We start from the raw sequence: 21,071 nt of genomic DNA, 5'->3' as shown, positions 1-21,071 counted from the left end.
CCATCTTCTGTTTGAAGGGCGGTCCAGTCCAAGATGAAATATAAAGGTGCCTTGAAGTTGCCCATCAAGTGTTAGGCACCTGAACAGCAGACTGAGCAAGGCATATAGGTCACCTGCAAACCCCCCCCCCCGTCTTTATGGCGGTGCTTTGGCACCATGAGGTGCCTTGCACCCGCACTTGCGTTCTTTTCCAGCATCTGCATGAGAAGGAAGGCAAGGGCAAATTTTCCAGCCCCGCACCTCTGGAAAACTTTTTTAAAAAATGCGCCTGGGGGGAGAGGAATGGGGCTGTTCTTCCCCCTCCTTTTAATTTTTTTTATAATCTGTATCTGCGGAGCTCCACAGACATAGATAATTAAATTAAAAAAAGGGGGGGAGGAATGACCTGTTCCTCTCCCCCGCATTTCTATTTTTTTTTACTTGTCCAGAGGCGCGGGGCCGCTCATAGCAACCAATCAGGGGGCCATAGGCTCCACTGGCAAAAAATTCAGGGAAAGTGCCCGACTTTTTTGGAGCGGAATTTCCAAGGTTTGCCCCAGATGGCTTCACAATGGCGGCTGCGTCATGTAGATAACATGCCACTACTGTGACATTCATCTACTCTTGTGTAGATGTGCCCCTGGTCTCCATTTCCCCCACTATAGTGAGATGTATTGCAATTTCTATTGAAATTTAGTAATCATTTTAAAATTTGAATATATGCACGTGTAGATCTGCATATGCAAATTTCATGCAAATCTGTGTCTTTGTCTCTTCCTCTGGTGATGCAATTTCACTCTTTTGGTGATGCATAAATGGCTTACGGATTCTAATTCAGCCACAAATATATTGGGCAAGTTTCCACTTCCTAGTATAAGACCTGAAAATGATTGCCATGCCTTATAAGTCTGAAAGATACCCCAGCTGCTGGAACTATAATTCATGAGATTGCTTAGTAGTATGGGATGTGCAGCAATCTTCCAAGAAAATGTTTGGAAATGTGTTCAGCTATGGAAATACAACTGGAGAAGGGATACTGTTAAGGTAGTAACCCCTTCTTGTATTTTAAAGGATCTTCTTCTTCTTCTTCTTCTTCTTCTTCTTCTTCTTCTTCTTCTTCTTCTTCTTCGTCTTCTTCTTGACTTTACTATATATGTTAAGGCACAAAAAGTAACTGTTCTCAAAATGCAGTGCTTTCTGCAACATAAACTTGAACAAAAGGATTCCTTTGAGCACTGCTGTGTTCAAACTTCTTTGCCAAGACCCCACAAAACCCGAAATAGTGCTCTTGTGGGTATATTCCAAAAGGGTATTGTGTGAATCAGGTATTTCAGTCGAACAATAAAGTCACACTTAAGACCCTTCCATAGATCACACATTTCATAAATCTGATTTCAGAAGTCATGGTTAGCACTACAAGAAAATATTCCCTATGGTAGTCACAAAAACCAACTATATCTGGTCACTACCGCTTTCTTCAGTTCTCACACAGAAATGCAAAACAGTTTCAAGGCCATTTAATCTTACATAACTACCTCTTGTTTGCCACAGGCAACGTTATGATTAGAAATGGAGCACAGAGAGTTACCTTACCTATCAACAGCGCCTCTTTCTCTGATTTTAGTGGTTGGCTTCGCTTCTCAGAATTTTTCTCTCTGTCTTGGTTGACCAATGGTACCGTCAACACATTGATTTCCTTTAGAGTAAAAACAAAACTAAATAAAACAGGTGCTTATGTAGAATTCATCAATTTCAATAGATATCCCTGGCATTCTTCATCTATCTATAAAAAAAGACCATTACATTAATTTACAGCTAAGGGCAAGACAATGATAAATTATTGATCCGTTTTCAGACACCCTGTATTCCCAATAGCAAAAAACGGGAAAAGTCAGCTTTGTCTTTTCTCCATCTTTATTGGAAATGACCAAGGAAGGTTCTGATTGAGCAATAAAGGAGGGTCTCTTTAGGATTTGCTATTTCCCCAACAAATTGGCTAAGATTTGATACCTACCGTAAACGATTTCAGAATCAAGACAAATAAGCATAATATAATGCAATTATAGGAGCCTATCACATTTCTTTCATTCACTGCTCATGCAGCAAGTAAAAAATACAGATGGGACTGTGAACAAGCTACAGCTTTGTAGCTTTTTGTGCAATGTTACATATACATCTTCAACATAAAGCAACTATGATAGCCTAGTGATAGCCTAGCTACAGTTATCCATGCTCTGATAACCTCTCGTTTGGATTACTGCAATGCGTTATACGTGGGGCTGCCTTTGAAAACGGTCCAGAAGCTTCAGCTGGTACAAAACAGGGCAGCCCGTTTACTAACAGGGACTGGCTGGCGAGATCACATTACGCCAGTCCTTTTACAACTTCATTGGCTACCAGTCCAGATCCGGGCCCGATTCAAAGTGCTGGTATTGACATTTAAAGCCCTAAACAGTTTGGGGCCAGGTTATTTGAAGGAACGCCTCCTCCCATATGTACCTGCCCGGACCTTAAGATCATCTACAAGGGCCCTTCTCCGTGAGCCCCTGCCAAAGGAAGTGAGGCAGGTGGCTACTAGGAGGAGGGCTTTCTCTGCTGTGGCACTCCGGTTGTGGAATGAGCTCCCCAGAGAGGTCCGCCTGGCGCCTACACTGTACTCCTTTCGTCGCCAGCTGAAGACCTTTTTATTCACTCAGTATTTTAACACTTAATTTTAACTTAAATTATACTGTTTTAACTCTGTATTTTAACCTTATATCAATTTTGCTGCGTGGTTTTATCCTGGTTGTGCTTTTTATATTGTATTTTGTATTTGTGTTTTTTAACTTGTTGGTTGTTTTATGATGGTTTTAATTTTTGTGAACCGCCCAGAGAGCTTCGGCTATTGGGCGGTATAGAAATGTAATAAACAAATAAATAAATAAATGAATGAATTCCTCAGTTGCAAAAGACCACACCGACTGCCTCCAGAGTTTGCAGAACTCAGCGCCTGCCCAGTGGACAATATTTAATTTGTGCCAGACTCCAACGAGGGATTCAGCTCAGAAGCTGCTTTTCAGACCAAGGTGCAGCCCTGGATCATGTGAACAAGGCTTTTGCTGAATTTTTCTGTGCTTCGTTTTTCAAAGTGAAAAATTGAGAATTCCATTTCAGCAATATTTTAAAGTGAACCAACTTTATTTGCACTTCCTGGTGTAATACACAGATTAGAAAACAGCCATCGTTTGGACTGTGCATTTCTGTAAATTTCGTGATCCAGTTCCTTGCTCAAAAAATGCATGTAAAAATAGGTATACAGGAATATATATAACATAAGTAAGATTTTTCATGTGGTAAGTAGATTGAGCTGATCATCCTTAGTTTTGTGTGCGGGGGCGGGGGGAGGTGTGGTTGGTGTTTTTTTGTGAGGGGTGGGTGGGGAATAAACTTTCCTTTGAAAAAGCAGAACTCCTCCCCTCGAAATGGCAAAATACCTGTCAAGAAAGGGGAAGGAACGGTGCTAAGCATTGCACTACCTCAGCTGCATTAAAGGAAACAATCCAAAGGCACCGTGCGCAACACGACACTTGCTTGCTTGCTGAGTGGGCAAGAGCCAGGAAGAAAAAGACCTCTGGGCTTCTGGTATTCACAGCCACATGTGAATGTTGCCATAGGAAAAATAGTATATTTTGGTATTTGCGTGCAAGAGTTGTGAACCCTGACGTCTCCAGCTTAAATGTCTTATCTGCCATGAATTCACTAGGTGGCCTTAGGCAAGCTAGGATTCTTGCAGCCATGAAAATGGGGACAGGGTTATGCCGAGTTACTTGACCAGGATTCCTAAGGCAAACAGGTTGGCCATGGGTGCAGAATCTGGTAGGTCCCTAAATAGGGTGGACCTAGCAGATTCCAGTACTGGAGTGTCGATACGATGGGTCCAATAACTTCTGAACAGGTATGCGTAGCTTGTGACCCACCAAGACAAAGGCAGTAAACCAGCCATGAATTGTGGCCTGCAGCTCCAGGGAGCCAAGCTGACTTGATAGGCAGCCCAGTTCAGCAGTGATCAGCTTGGTGGGTGGTAGGTTGTATAGCAGGGGTACAGAACTACTTTTTTGGGGGGGGGCAGCAGCAGATGACCTTCAACCCAGCCCTTTGCAGGCCATATAGCATCAGGTTGCATGGCCATGCCCACATGACATGATTTGCTCCCTGCCCCAGGCACTGGGTGGATTAACCAAGGAAGCCCATGCACAGTGAAGCCAGGGAGTAGGCTTCACTGTTCATTGGCTTCCTTGGTTAGGGAAGCACCGCTTGCAGTGAAGCTGAGCTGGTCTATCCCCTGTAGCTCCTCCAATGGTGATGGAGACCAGTTCAGCTCTACCCAAACTTCACGCACCCCACCTCCTCCCATTGTGGGAATAAGGGAGGGTGTGGGCTAAGCAGGCCACTGTCCCTCATCCCTCCGCCATCTTCAATCTCTGATCTGCACCCAGCAGGGCAATTCCCACTACTATCTCTGATCTCAGAGCAGATATGGCAGTGAGGGGATTCCTCCAGAGGCTGGATGCATAAGCCTCTTGTTGCATAAGCTCTGCCCCCTGGAAGAACTCCAAGAGGCTGTGTGGGCCTGAGGGTTGAATTAGGTCCACAGGCTGGATGTTCTGCAGTTATTTATTATTTATTTATTTACAATACTTATATACCGCCCCCCATTCAAAATTTTGGATGAGTAACGGTATTTAAATATTGTAAATAAATAAATAATAAATAAATAGTGTAGGGTAGGTTGTGCTGCCTCTGATGTGAAAGATGATGAAAAAGAGAATTACTTCAATCTTTTTAATGCATCTTTATCTCTGGGACCAAGTGATAGCAAAAGCCAGGCTCACAGAACCTAGCTAATCAGGAATGAATGAGCGTGAGAATAATCCATTTATTAAAAATAAATAAATGTACATCCACCTTTCCACAAATCGATTTTCAAGGCAGAAAATATTGAACTGTGTCGTAAAAACAATAGTGCTGCTGAAAAGAAGATAAGTATGGAACTTCCAAACCTCTTTCTTCCCGTGTGTGTGTCCGTGTGTGTGTCCACCCGCCTACGTGTGAGGGCTGGGGTGGGGGAGAAGTTTTGATTAGAACTTGTACTGGGGGAGAAATTGTACTTGTTTTGTAGAGAGAGATCGGATGGTTTCTTAATGCATGGTCAGCCACCAGAGTTTACAAAAATGGTAAAATAGGAAGCCTGCTGTATATTTTACATTACTGAATTTATAGACTAACATAAAACACAGTTTTCCTTGTCTGAAAGAAAGGGAGTCACAAAAATTGGAGCCGGGGGGAGGGGAGTGGGCAGAATATTTACCGAGACAGGATCATCATGTCAGCAACAGCGACAAAAATGCTATCTCAGGGGAAGATTAGCGCCTAAGAAGCCAGGTGCAAGCAGCACAAATCCTGGACTCGTAAGGTTTAAAGGAGGTCACCTCTGCAGCTGACTTTTTCAAGTCTCTCTTTAGCCAGTGAAACTAATAGAACGGGGAAGGTGATTTGTTTACAAGAGCAACAATCAAGTGATGAAGACTGGTAAAACGTTTAACAAATTAATACTCATTGTTCTAATGATAGTGAATGTTTTTAATTGGTTTTTGTTTGTTTTTTAAATGGCAATATTGATAAAGACAAGCAAAAGGTTCCAGGCCCCAGCAAACACATAGGGTTAGAGCCGGGCTGGCCAAACGCATTCTGTGGACCCTGAGGTGAAAGAGAAGATGCACACCTAGAAGCAGATGGGAATGGCAGGCTACATCTGACTTCACCACTAGCAATGGGGCAGTGTCCTTCACTGCACCCAACAGCAACAGGTTAACTTGGGTGCAGGGCAGGTCACAGAGCACACGTCGCTGCCAGGCACTCACCACCCCACCTGGGGCCAGCCCACTTCCCTTTCGGACAAATGCTGCAATGCAGTGGTGGCATCACGTGTGATGCCCTTAGGAGAGCCTGGCCTGGCTGCCTCTCCGTCTGTTCCTTTGCTTGGGGACCTTTCCTAACGGCACTATTTGTGACGCGTTGGGAGTAGGCAACTAAGTGAGACAGCCCACCGGCCCAAGCCAGCAGCAGCCAAGCGACATTGCCACCAGGGCACCAGATCAGGAAGATAGGACTGGCCAGGAGGTAGCTGTTCCACTCTGCCAATGTGGCCCTGATGAGTATCAGCCAAACCTAGATATACACACTGGAATAAATTGTTTCAGGAAGGTGTGACATTTCTTCTTTTGTAATTTTTAAAAAGGAGGATGGTGTGGTATGACTTCTGCAGGGCACCCTTTTCAATTCCACAGTAAGCCACAATTGCAGAACAAGAAACCAAAATGCACACTTCCTACCAAAGTGCCTGTGAAAAGTTTCAACACTATGTGTGTTAAGAGATTGTTCGCTCAAACATTTTCACGTGGCATTTGGTGTGATTGGCATTTTTGTCCATTTGTGACAATCTACTAATTGAAATCAGATTCCCCCCCCCCGCTGCACATAACGGCATCTCCCTGAAAATGAAGGCCAAATAGTGAATGCGTTTTGATTTAAACATGATAGTTGGTGCCCATGAACGTCATCTGTGCAGCTGGTGCGCAACTACATGTCACATACAATCACAATAGCAATGGAAGAACAATGTGTGGGAAGGCTTTCCTTTTCTCAAGCACAAAACAGGGCTGGTTGGATCCAAATTTAGGCATGTGCAACTGGACTGTTAGAAGTGGACTTTCTTGACCGCTCTTCCCCAATGCAGCTGCTCCTGAAAAAGGTACACAGAGGATCAGGAGACTCTGCTGAATGGGGTGAGGTGTAGAGCAAAAGGGAGGGAGGAATCCCTGAAAATTGGGTGCGGCTCCTTCTGGGGGCACTGTGGAAAAATAATTTTATAAAAAGACCTCATGCAGTACAGCACAGCTACATGCATAATTAGGATTATTTGTTCTCCTGTGCCATTCCATCATGCAGCCGCCCAGCTTGGAAAGATCAGCCTGGATTTTAATAATCTGGTGGTGTCATCTGCAAACTGGCCACCTATATCCACCCTTCCTTAATCTATAATATTAACACTAATATTGTACGTTTATATCACCCTTTAGAGTGGTCATAGTGCTTCATGTTACCTTGTAAGCCTCATACCAATCGTATAAGGGAGATCTCTATATTATTATCTCTATATTGCAGAATGAGGCCTGAGGCTGAGAGAAGGCAGCTTGCTTAAGGCCACCACCTATGACGTTCATGACTCAGGTGAGACCGATTGAAACTCACAGCCCTGTGCACCAATGCAGCTTCGGGCAACAGCATCTCTAGCTGGATAGGGAGTTATGCACACAGCAGCTGGCCGTTTACATACACAAGTCCCCAGCGTCACCCAACGATTCAGGCTGCAAGTGTGAAGCTCTTTTAAAAAATTTTTTGCAGGAAATCCATCAACTATTTAGGGGAGAAAGCGGAAAACTGGATTCCATTCTCACTGCTGCCTTTGCTAGGTTCCCACCACCACTAAACAGCTGATCGGTTCATGTCTTTTTAAAGGTTTCTGCACATTTTGTTGGATAACACACACACACCCCGCCCGCCTCCAGCTTTAATCCAACGAAGGTAAATCATGCCAAGTCCCAGTTGAATCAATGGGACATGCTAAGCTTGTGTGACTATCTTCAACACCCTAAATTTCAATAGGACTTAAGAGTGACTTAACGTCCTTGGAGTAGTGCTCTAGTGTTTATGCATGTACTACAACTGTCTGCTAGAGACTTGCACTTTATAAAGAGTGTCACATTGCCTTCAGCGTCGTATGAATGGAGCCATTTAAAGAAATGACAAGCAACATAGCTCCCTGGACAAACGTAAATTCATAGATCTAGTACTAAAAGCTTTAAGTGCTAAAAAACGGTGGCAGGTGGCAAGAGGATTCAAACAAATTCAAAGGGCTCAGCGTACACATTTGTCCATGACTGCTGGCTGATCATGAAGAATATCCTAATGAGGTCTGGAGATGTACCCAGGAGGAGAAAATACATCTTAATTAATGCTATTGATCTTCTGCCTGCAGAGAAAACCACAGAACAAAGTTGGTCACATTGGTGGTGAAGTTCTCCAAATAAGGGTGGAAATGCATGAAGAAAGCAAGTTGGTTGGCACATTTTATCGTCCTTCCACCTCATCACAAGATGAATAATTTTGACAAAACCAAGAGTATAAATGAATAACGGCAAGAATGAAAACAATGAATTATTAGTTGAAAAGGATGTATCAGCATAGACTAATAGCAGGAGTCAAGCAAGAAGAAAGAATGGCAAGGAAGAATGAGCATTGTTTGGTGGAAAGGTCAGGTACAAATAAAATAAACAAATGAAATAAAGAAATAAAGTTGAGCAAAATGGTCAGCTGATACTAGAGAGACTGGGAGTGGAGTCTATTGCTAAAATTGTGACCAAAGCGGAGAACACTAACAGGGAAGTGACTTGCTGCAGGTAAGACGTCACATCTGATTGTTCTGTATTGACAGGGCTTATTTACTTATTTTAAAAAACGTGTAGCCCCACATTTCCTCTCCAAAAAAAAAAGAGTTGCTCAAAGCAGCTTGCAAGATAGAGAAAGCATTAAAACAACCATCAAAACAGGTTTAGAACATAGTAAGAGCCACAGGAATGGGTGATAATGACAGGGTGAGCAATTCCGGGCCACCTGGTATGAGTGATGGTCTCCCAGGCTTGCAAGAAAGAAAAAGAATGGCTCTTGGGAGTTGGGAATAGCCATCCCTCAGCAGCTGGATATAATTCCTGACATTCTGGATCCGTCGCTCCAAATGACAGCCCAGATAGATGCGATGGCCAGGAGTGCCTACTATCAGCTTCGGCTGATACGCCAGCTGTGCCCCTTCCTAGAGTCGGAAGACCTAAAGACGGTTGTACACATGCTGGTAACTTCGAGGCTCGACTTCTGCAATGCAGTCTACCTAGGGCTACCTTTGTGCCTAGTCCGGAAACTTCAACTAGTTCAAAATATGGCAGCCAGTTTGGTCACCGGTACACCTAGGGGTGACCACATCACACTGGCTGCCAATTAGTTTCCAGGTGAAGTACAAAGTGTTGGTTATCACCTTTAAAGCCCTACATGGTTTCGGTCCAGGCTACATGCGGGATCGCCTTCTCGCATACAATCCGCCCCGCACACGCAGGTCCTCTGGGAAGAATTTACTCCAGCCAACAAAAACAAGGCTGACAACTATTACCCAGAGGACCTTTTCTTCTGCCACTCCCAGTTTGTGGAATGGCTTGCCGGGAGAGATTCATCAACTTAACAGTCTTCCAAAGTTTAAGAAAGCCATAAAGACTGATCTCTTCCGGCACTTTTTTTAATGGTGTGCTGCTTTTAATGATGCACTGATTTTAAACATTTGAATTAGATGTATGTATTTTATGGTGTTTTTATTTGTGTTGTACCCTGCCTCGATCCAGAGGGAGAGGCGGGTAACAAATATAATAATAATAATAATAATAATAATTATTATTATTATTATTATTATTATTATTATTATTATTATTATTATTATTATTATTATTATTCCAGAATGGCTAGCCAAGCCTGGGTTTAAGATTCAAAGTCTCTGAGCACTGTTGTACAAAAGGAAGCTTTTTAGGAAGCAAGGACTAAAGCTACATCATCTAAACAAGAATAAAGATGAACACAAGGAGCAACAACCTGCAAGCCTTATTGTGTTTCTAGAGTTTGCAGAGACTGTATCAAGATTTTTGACATGATTTGCTACTGAAAAACCATATCACAAAGTGGCAACATGACTTGATGCCCTTTTAATTCTTTTTAGCATTGAGCGTCCTGGTTTCATCCTGTAAAAGCATGTGCTTCATTAAACCAACCCTGGTGACTTTGTGTCATCGTAGTGATACACATTCACTTAGAGAGCCGTCTTATGGTTCTGCAAGAGTGTCCCAAGGACCATAGGACTCTTCAGAGTTGCTGAGGACACTGCTACAACCTTGGAAGGGGGACTTTGGTATCTGACTCCTCCCCCTTGCAGCCACAGCACAAAAGAGGCCTTGGAGAGGTCAGAAAGTGTGTGTGTGTGTGTGTGCGTGCATGTGCGTGCTAGTGATTGGAGAGAGAAGAGGCCAGGGTATGAGAAATCCTATGGCCTTTCCAGGATAAGGCATGCACAGCACATTTCATTAGGGTGTGCACCCAGGGATATATTTTTTTAAAAGGTGAACATTTATTGAATACTCAATCATAAAGGACATTATTTTTATTCATTTATTTATTAAACACTGTAGACACTGGTGCCCTACTCCGTGTTCGGCTTGCCTGACTGCGGGAGGGCCCAGCATTGGTAGGGCTTGGTGGGGGGGAGGAGGGTCTTATGAGGCGATATTAGCCTTTGCTGTCCGTCCTCCTGGTCTCTTTGAAGTGCGGCTTCCAGCAGAACGATTCCTTTTCGCTCCTGCTGCTCGGAGCAACAGTATGCTGTTGGGGGTAGTGGCCGTGGAGCAGCTGGAGGGCTGTTCTCGCTGTGTCTTGATCCACCTCTGAATCCCTACTCAATGGTCTTCTCAATTTTGTGCTTATTGCTTGAGACATTAGGATGTGCCTGGGCACACCTCTCCAGTCCCAGTCCTGTCCTCATATGCACACTCTCTCTAGATGGGCTCAGAAGCCCACCTAGACAAAACCACGGTGGACAAAGAGGCAAGAATCGCCTCTTGGCTTCTCCCACCCTGCCGGCAGCATTTCAGAAGGGCGCTGGATACACAGAAGCCTCCAAGTTCAAAGGCTTGGGTCCCTATATGGCTCGGGTCCAGGTTATCTGAAAGACCGTATTCTCCCTTATGAGCCTGCCTGTGCTTTGAGATCTTCTGGAGAAGCCCTTCTTTCAGTCCCATCATCTTCATGGGCGTGCGTGGTGGGAACATGGGAGAGGGCCTTCTCGGTGGCTGCTTCAGTGCTTTGGAACTCTCTTCCCGGGGAAGCTAGGCTGGCTCCCTCCTTGATGGGCTTTCGGAAGCAGGCTAAAACTTATTTGTTCCAGCAGGCCTTTGGAGAATAATCTGTCCATCTATGTTAATTGACTTATAATTTTGTTGTGTATTTTAAACGTGGGTTTTTTTTCCTTTTCAATGTATGTTTTAAACTTTGTAAGGCCGCTTTGAGGTCCAGTATTGGGCAAAAGGCGGGATACAAATAAATATAATAATAATAATAATAATAATAATATCCATAAGATTGTGCCCTTAGTTACCTTGCTCTCGTCTCCTTTTAACGTTTTTTAAAAGAAGCTCAAACAGCCGACCTGTTTTATGATTCTTGAAGCCATGCATTTATGATGCCATCTCAAGCTCCCACCTTTTCCTGGCACATTCCAAAGAGAATGTTATGAGAAGGGCAGGGGTGCCCCAGTTGCACAAATTCAGCAGGTATTAAGAAAAACTAATAATAAAGCTTGTAATTCGGAGAAGGGGATTTATTATGAGTGCACAAATGACAGCAAGGCAAAAATGAGTAAAACAAAGAGAACAATCCTATAATCCCTGGAAGAGCACTTCAGGAACTACACGATATTGTAGAGTTTTCACTCCAAGGCCATAGACAGAGGGGCGTTTTTCGCAATCAATCAGCCCGCCATGGGGTATTTAACCCATGTTGAGGCTGTGTTACAGGTGGAGTGGTTGTGGCCACCATTTTGAATATGCAACTCCCGCTCGCAGGTTTTTGTGTCATTCTAACTCAGCGGCAATGGGTCGTGCAAGACAGCATTAAAAATGTGACTCCCTCACTTGTATTCTAAAGTAATACTGTCCACTCTGCCATCTCAGAACTCTACCATCTCATCCCCACTTCATTCTGCTAGAGATGGAATGCAAGCATACAATCGCCACATCTATTATTATTATTATTATTATTATTATTATTATTATTATTATTATTATTATTACCACTGTATGGAAAACCACCCTGAGGGCCACAGGAAAGTTAGTGGTACGGTAAATGCAGGCAGATGACTTGCACTAGTTAAGGATTTTGTTTCTGGTACCAGACAGGCATCTGATGTTTAGCATTTCTTGCTACAGAATGCAGTGCTGGCATGAGGGGCCACAGCAACGGATGGTAAACTATTTCAAACCATGTGAAAAGCACCCAGCTGGAACAAATATTTCCATATGCACCTGGTCAGCCATTCGTGAAATAGCTTCATGACTGTCAGGCAGAGCCTTGCACTTAAGTTATTCCTGCTCTGCTACGACTAATATACAGCACAGGCAAACAAAGAATGCCATTCCTGTTGCATTTTGCTGCTCATGAATTTTAATACTGAAGGATGTAGCATTACCCTACTTTGAGCTCCATCTATTGGGAAATTCTCCTGCACAAGCGCCATTAAATCAAGGAGAGTTGTGCAACAGCACAGCTGCTCCCTTGCCACAAATCCCATTGAACTCTATAGGGATCCAGTTGTATGACTACAACTGGATCCCACCCAATATGTTTAAAGTATGAGAAAGTAGATTTGAATTAAATATTAAGAAAAGGTACAATTTCTGTAAGGCCAGCTGAGTTATCCATGTTCCAGCTTATCAGATTTTGTGCAGCAAGAATGGCGTGAGAGATACAGAGGTGTTAAAGGATCTTACTTTTCCCTCACTATATTATTCCTATAGGAGTATTTTTTTATCTCTTCCTTTTATCTCATCTTGCAGAACCAACATAACAGGAATGCTCTAGTCCACAACTATGGATGTCAAAGTTGATAATGAAACAAAACAAATAGAGCATGAAGTAGTTACTCTACATGAAGAGTTTTGAAAGCAAATGAAAAACTATTAGAGCTTCCAAGAGCAGTTAAGAATTAGGGTTAAGGAGTCAAGGCCTTCGCTATCACCAAAGTCTAAATGCAGGGCCGGTGTCAGACTATTTTGCGCCCTAGGCAAGGTGAGCTACTTTCACCCCCCCAAAAAAATGCCAACTTTGATTTTTAAGAACATATGTTTCCTGGAAAAAATAAAAAGCACAAAACTTGAAACTGCTAAATTTATTTTAAAGTGCAAGAAATACGTCATGCCAATTACAGAAAATAAATTGGAAAGGAACGTCTATGGGTCTAAAACGCATTATTTAATAGGAATATCACCTCCAAATCATCCCCCCCAACTCACACACGCGCACACACACACACTCACACTCCAAACAAACACCCGCATGAACACATGCATTCACTCAAAGACCCCATGCACCCCATTCATCCATATATTCTCTCTCTCTCTCTCTTCCGGGCACATTCCAGAAGTCTGAACGTGGAGCTGCCCCACCCCCACCCCAGCGTCCCTGGCTTCGGCTGGGCGGGCGTGGGGCACCATCTTGCCCGCCCAGGCCCAGCTGAATCCTCAGGCCAGCCCGGCTCACAGCCAACGCGTGTGAGTGCTGCGCTGCACTCGGCGCCCCTCTTAGCTTGGTGCTCTAGGTGGCCGCCTGAGTGGCCTCTATGGTAGCACCGGCACTGTCTAAATGGCAAAAAGAAGGAAAAGAAAGAAGTGGGAATCCCTGGACCAAGAGTTCTTTGAGGCCTAAGAACTAGCTTCCCAAAGAATAAAACACTTCATTGGCTCCCGGCAGCATCAGCCTGTCACCAAACAAGCGGAAGGAGATATAGCCCATTGCCCTTTCTACATTACATTGACTGGGGGTGGGGGGCAGGGAGATGGATCAAACACCCACACAATCTGGTGTGGAATAGAACAGCAAAGGAAGATGCATTTTCCCAGCAATGCTCTGTGCAACCCTAGAAAATCTTGCCTTGCATCCAAAAAATTATCTTGGCTGAGTGTGTCATCGGAACAGGGTCATAGAGTCACCTTACTCTATGGGGTGAGAAAGCGTGCTTTCCCCTCCTCTGCTCCATTTCCCCCTCCTCTGCCTTTAAGGCCCTGATTAGAGCACTGAGAGGTGGGAAAGCGCACTATCTGGGGCCTCCAGAAAGTACGCAGTTCCCCTGGGGATGCTAATGAGTATGCCCGGGGGAATTACACACTTTTCAGAGGCTCAGGAAAGTGCTTTCCTGTCCTCTTTAAAAAACCCAATTCGAGCAGTGAGGGTGGGGAGTGGTAGCCGCCCTGGGAAATCAGGGGGTGCCTGGGCACACCTGGCACACCCCATGAACACGCCTATGACTGCTGACCACACAAACATTTGCACATGCCACACCTACCAATAACCCTCAGTTTTTTCTTCTGGAGTTGTTCCACCTCATATTTGCAAATATTTCTATTAAGTTGTCAATAGTCCAAACAACTATACACCGGCATGTACACCTGATTTCATGACTAATCTGACTGCTATTTTAAAACAGGGGGAGAGGAACCATGATGGTACCTTGCAAACATGCTCATCAAAGTTAGTTCCAAGCAGAAAAGGGGTTCACAGGGCCTCCAGAAGATTATTTTCTACACTGCAATTATAAGAGGTCAGCATTCCTGCGGCGTATCTTTGCCAGGCACAGTGTGACAACATATGACAGTCCTGTTTGGATTCTGCTTTTTTAGACAAGTTTATGTTTAAGTAACCTGTTTAAGTAATACCTCTCATAGATATTCCAAAATACAGGACAGACATCTCTGTACTTCCTTGCCAACACCACGCTGATCTTGCACCGAGTATGAGGGTATTTGCTAAATCCAACTTGTCAACTGTATCAAATAGGTACTAATCCCATTAAATGCATCACAGACCACTAATAACCAAGCAGGAGCCACCAAATCCTTCCCTCTCAGGGCATTTTGATCTACTCAGACGTAGAAACTAGCCTCAGGAGGGCAAAGGGACTGTAAACTTTCCTTCGTAATAAATGTAGTTTTGAAAGCTCTCTATGAAATCAGCCTTGCATATTAATATCCACTATTTTAAAAGAAGTATTAATCATGAGATGCTCTTTACAGGGCTCTCATCCATCAGTAATCTTCATTACTGCAGCAAATGAAACAGTCACCATTATTTATTATTAATATTACTGTTTCAGTGTCTGTTCCCTATTTCTCAGCTATAGTTTTCAGGAACTGTTTCCAAAGCCAAGAGTCAGTGCTTATTCACATACAGCAAACCAAGTAGTGGATGCTGGTGACTCTGAGGTCAGTCAGAACCAGTCAGAACTCTCAAGGAGCTATCCAAGCACCAGCCTCCACCGAAACCAATCTCTCTTCAGAGTGTGAATGCTAAGTATGTTGAAGAGCTACGTGAAAGAGAAGGTGCCCCAGGTCTGCAGCTTCCATAGAATCATAGAATAGCAGAGTTGGAAGGGGCCTACAAGGCCATCGAGTCCAACCCCCTGCTCAATTCAGGAATCCATCCTAAAGCATCCCTGACAGATGGCTGTCCAGCTGCCTCTTGAAGGCCTCTAGGGTGGGAGAGCCCACAACCTCCCTAGGTAACTGGTTCCATTCCCCACCCCCGTGTCCCCCTTGTGACATCACCCACAAAGGAAGGTGGCATGGCTTGGCCTGCTTTACCTTCTCCCTCAGGGTTTCTATGCACCACCACAGAGAGGCCCATGTTGATCCCGTTTCCATGTTGATCTGTGAGGAAAGAAATGGGGAAGAGGGAGTCCCCCATGGAGAGAATCAAGTAAGGATGGGCAAGTTTAGGCTCTTCAGCACATCACCAATTCATGCTGCTATTAGGACCACAGATTTAAGAATCGGCCCTATACCGAGTCAGACCATTGGACCATCTAACTCAGTATTGTCTACACTGACTGGTGTTGGTTCTTCAGCTCTTCTGACAGGGGTCTTGTGCTCTACCACTGAGTTGCAGAGTGGAACTCTGTGTTTCGTCCATTTTCTTCTGCTGCCCCTTACGCCTGGAATGCTCTTCCAGAGCATTTGAGAACTACAAGTTCAATCGCAGCTTTTAAAGCTCAACTAAAAACTTTTCTTTTTCCTAAAGCTTTTAAAACTTGATGTTGTGCGGACTTTATACTGTTAGTTTTACCCTACCCTGTGCCTGTTTACCCTACCCTGTGCCTGTTTGCATTCTCTTCCCCTCCTTATTGTTTTACTATGATTTTATTAGATTGTAAGCCTATGCGGCAGGGTCCTGCTATTTACTGTTTTACTCTGTACAGCACCATGTACATTGATGGTGCTATATAAATAATAATAATAATAATAAATAATAATAATAAGAGGAGCTATCCGGATGAGAGTGGAAGCCAAGCGTCTGGACCCCTTTCCCTACCAGGCATGCACAAGATGGTGGCCATACAGGCAGGAGGAAAATAGGGACAGCATATTATACCTATGGAGCCACACTGGTCTCAGAAACCTTAAAAATTAATGTACAGATTAAAATAACAGTGGATTATGCGCTGAAGTTGCTTGCTGTCTTTTACCAATAGAATTTCTCTGTATTTCGATTCAAAATGAGCAACGGATACAAAAGGAGAGTGCATCTGGGGAGCAGTTTCCATGGCACTAGACATCATGAATTCACAGTATGCAAGAGATGAATTCTATTTGGAGGGATTATACTTTCAAATTAATATACTTGAGGGCAACAATATTACAAAAGCCTGGAAGGAATTCCGGCTTCATCTGGAAACATCAGGATGTCTAAGGTAATGCTTCTCATACATTAGAATTCATGGGGGATCACAGGAGCTCCCCAGGTGCTAATGAGGACAATGGAAACATCCACACGGCAAATGGATTTCCTGAAAGCGACACTCTGGCTTCATCTGGACTCCAAGTCAGGACCACAGAGAGGTTTTAGGTGCCTTGTGCTGCTGCTCCCTTCAACACTTAAGCACGCTTACTAGGGAGTAAGTTCCACTTAACTCAGCAGGACTTCTGAGTAGACAAGCTCACTGCAGGGTAAATGGAAGGAAAACAGAGTCTGGTTTGAGATGATCACCAGGACAAACAATGTGGCAGTGGTTGTTTCCTCAGCCCCTGCACGTGCTGGTCATGCAACCGAGATTATCCTAATTACCTGTGCTGTGGGTTGCTGTGCCATCCGAACCCGGCGCCGGCATAGTACATTTTCAAGCACTGTACAGCCCATGGCTGTCACTAGGGGTTGTAGGGTGCAGATATTGCCCCAGCCACACCAATAGAGTAGCCGATCTGAGCATGCACGCCCTCCTGCCCCCGCCCCTGCCAATCAAGACCTCTGAAAGGGCTTCTGAATGCTTCCATTAAGAGCCCTTTCAGAGGCCTCGATTGGCATGGGGAGGAGAGCAGTTGTCTTCCCTGCTTCTCTGTTCCAGAATTCTCAAGTCTCGTGAGACTTCTGGGATGATGTGTTGAGACTTCAGACAACTCATCCTGGAGATCTTGAGAGACTTGAGACTTTTGAGAGAAGTGGGGCGTGCGTATGCTCACCAAAGAGAAGAATGCTGGCTGGCTCACAGGAGGGCCAAGCAGCAGACCCGGCAGTCGCCAGCTCACTCCCCCCCCCACACACTTTGTGCCTCCCTGCTGGCGTCGTCCCAGTGCAGCGCCTGGACATGCACTTTACTTCTCCTATGAGCTGCCTGTAAGTTGAGGTGAGTGCATGGGGGTGAGTGACTGGGTGCTTCTTGGGGGTGGGGAAGAGGAGACCACCGGTGGAAGGAAGGAGGAAGAGCGGGCTGCAGTGCGGGGGAGTGAGAAGGAAGAGGAGGCCATGGCAGGGAGCAGGGAGGGAGGAAGAGGAGGCTGTAGGGGGAGGTTTTCATTTTGCTCCTCACAACCTGAAAAATGATGTCTTGAAAATTATTGTGGTTTTAATATCCTTAGCTACACTTATGGAAAGGTGGGATATAACTATTGAAAGTAAAAAAAAGAACCTTTTTTAGGTGGCATTGTTTTAGCGTTTGTGGATTTTTACTGGAGGATGTATGATGGTTGTGGGTTTTCTATTGTTTTAATTGTAACACTCTATTGCCACTTGTAATATCCTGTATGAGGTTTGTAAGCTGTCTTGAGCCCTTCATTAAATTAAAGTTTATGGGGAGGGGATGAAAGGTAGCAATGGGAAGGCTGCAAGAAGCCAAAGGGGTTGGGGCGTTGAGAAGGGTCATGTGCCTGAGAAAGACAGAGGAGAGGTTTGTGGGTGATCCAGAGAAGAGGAGTTTAGATGGAACTTGAAACAGAGTGAGCGTGGCTTTTCATGTTCTTGTATTGAGGAGAAAGGAAGGGTGTGTGTGTCTGTATACAAGCATGCACATATAATGGATACACAGGGTGTTTGCTTGTGTGCTTGTATGTGGATGGACAGATGGATTTGGTGTGTGTGTGTGTGTGAGAGAGAGAGACGTCTAAAAACACATGTATAGCATTGCAGTGATCAACTTGCTTAAATTCTATTACAGTGAAGATTTTATCAAGAACAGCAATAAAAATACTAACGGCCCTGTAAGCACCTTAATTTAAGGCTAATTAATTTATTGCAGGATTGGCTGTCATAAGAAAGAACTAACTTATTAACAGTGTAAACCTACATTTGTCTGATCAAAAGTAAGAACCATTGACTTCAACGGAACTTGCTCTCCAGTGAGTGAATTCAGATTGCAACCTAAATATGCTTGAAGTAGCCAGTGAATGAGTTGATACATGCATACAGCTCTAAGGTTTGGGCAATCAATTTAATAAGGTGGGAATAAAAGATTAAAGACTACATCTTTTAATCTTAGGTGCCCAAAAATAAACTCTGAGACAGTGATTACATTTAAAAAACAAACAAACAAACAAACAAACAAACAAACAAACCCAAATCCATATTTGGTTCCTGTATTCATTCTAGTGCAACATGATGAATTAAAGGCACAATCCTATGCATGTGAACCGCACAGAGAGCTTCGGCTATTGGGCGGTATAAAAATGAAATAAATAAATAAATAAATAAATGTTTAGACAGAAAGACGTCCTATAACTCCTAGAGTCCCCCTGCCAGCATGGCTGGCTGGGCTATGCTGAGAATTGTGGGACTTTTTTCTGTCTAATCAAGCCCTTTAAGTGAGTTTAAGATGTGAAACTCCTCTCTTCCTTACTCAATACAATAAACTCAAGTGAACTTATTTCTGAGTAGGATTATGCTTCGCTGTCTAGTCATTCATACAAAGTTTACCAGAAGTAACCTGAACTTCACATTGACTATCCATTTAATATTGCTAGTATATTAAATGTATGAATTATGGATTGTGGTGTAGTAGCTAGAGTGTCGGACTGAGAGTCAGGAGATGTGGGCAGGATTTACACGACTGCTTTAAAACAGTTTATAACAGTCGTGAGAACTGTTGGGGCCCAGGACACACTCCATATACAGTTTTCAAACCGCTTTCAAAGTGTCATATCCTGCTTGGTGTCGATCTGTCCCTGGGTTCTAGTTCCCATTCAGCCATGGAAGCTCACTTGGGCCAGTCACAGACTCTCAGCCCAGCCTACCGCACAGGGTTGTTGTATGAGGACAGTAAAAAGAACTGCCACAAAGAACTTTGTACAACAACTAAAAATACATGTTAATTTCAGATACACTGAATGTCTCACTTGTTCTTTATTTCAGTGATTTTAACATTATCATATTATGTAGAACAGGTTTGTCTTAATTGTGAGCTGTAGAATCAGACATGTGACCAAGGCCACGCCCCCTTGGGGCTGGGTCGGCTTGTCCCCTTGCAGGTCGGGCAGGTTGGGGTGAACACGCCTCCTTGAGGACCAGCCATGTTGTCCTCCTTTTTGTTTTCCCAAATATGGTCACTCTACACTTGAATAGCCTATTCAGAATGGAAAACTTGATATTTGGAATGAGACCTTCCCTTTTTAAGCTATTACGAATAAAAGTTTTACAACAAGAAATGTTTTTATTGTATTTTATGCACATTCACATTCTACTTTAATGTGATGTGATAAGTATATTTTAATAAAAAAATAAAAAAATAGATCAAAACGTTTTTCCCTTACTAATTCCTTGTTACTACAAAACTAAAATTGAATTCACTAAGATTTTTCCTTAGTGAATGCTTTGCTCAAAGTGTATTAATCAACCATAGACAGTTAACTGGCAGCCAAAGCTTTTCTAAATAATGGAACTATAGTTTGAAAACACTCAGCGACCAGTTCTGTAACAGAAGAAATGTTCACTATTTGGAGTGGAGTTTTCCATATAATGTGCTCGGTAGATGACCTAAGTAAAAATATCATCAGCTCAACAGACTTCTTTGGGGAACCATGCTATTACACTACTGATATTATTTGGTATGTTAACAAAAATCCTCCACTTCTAAGGGAAAATTAGATTTGGGAAGGGGATTTTGAGTGGAGAAGGGAAGTAAGACATATTTAATCCACCCAATACTTTTCTCCTCTGCCACTTGTCATTTTAGTTTTTGTAAGTGTTTTTAATCCATATTTTATCTATACATTATTGCTTTTACTGCATCGTTATAAGCTTCCCCCTGGGATAGTTTGGAATGATGGGATATAAATTCTTAAAACAAAATACAATAAATGAAAAATAGGGTGACCATATGAAAAGGAGGACAGGGCTCCTGTATCTTTAACAGTTGCATAGAAAAGGGAATTTCAGCAGGTGTCATTTGTATGCATGTCGCACCTTGAGAAATTTCCTCTTCATCACAACAGTTAAAGCTGCAGGAGCTATACTGCAGCTATACTGTGAACAGATTTAAAAGAGGGCAGGGCAGCTGCAGCTTTTACTGTTGTGATGAAGAGGGAATTTCACCAGGTTCCCCATATATACAAATGACACCTGCTGAAATTCCCTTTTCAATACAACTGTTAAAGATACAGGAGCCCTGTCCTCCTTTTCATATGGTCACCCTAAAAAAAAATGTAGCTAGGCTTTCACATTTTTCTCCACTCATGAGGTCTAGAACGCTGCAACTTTTGCAAATGAAGCGGCAATCCTCAGGATTCTGAACATTCAATGTCAAAGTTGTATTTGTAGAATGACCTTGATTATTCACATTTCTCAGTCTCATGCATATCAATTTCTCAGCAATGAGAAACGTGAGAGAGCCTTTCCATGATAAATGTAACAAGGCAAACCAGCCATTTCTTATCAGA

General features: G+C 43.4%; 1 protein-coding gene across 1 annotated transcript in view; it reads right to left on the bottom strand.

Annotated features, from left to right (window-relative positions):
• Window positions 1-21,071, bottom strand: part of ENOX1 (ecto-NOX disulfide-thiol exchanger 1) — a 193,070-nt gene that overhangs the window by 6,416 nt on the left and 165,583 nt on the right. The window contains exon 12 of the mRNA XM_063125964.1: window positions 1,573-1,675. Coding sequence (XP_062982034.1) covers window positions 1,573-1,675 — 103 coding nt within the window. The remainder of the gene's footprint in view (window positions 1-1,572; window positions 1,676-21,071) is intronic.

The sequence above is a fragment of the Elgaria multicarinata genome, chromosome 5 (assembly GCF_023053635.1).
Source record: "Elgaria multicarinata webbii isolate HBS135686 ecotype San Diego chromosome 5, rElgMul1.1.pri, whole genome shotgun sequence".
In the NCBI taxonomy this organism is placed as follows: Eukaryota; Metazoa; Chordata; class Lepidosauria; order Squamata; family Anguidae; genus Elgaria; species Elgaria multicarinata.
Note: the sequence above shows the minus strand (reverse complement) of the source record. Positions and strands in the feature narration are given on the sequence as shown.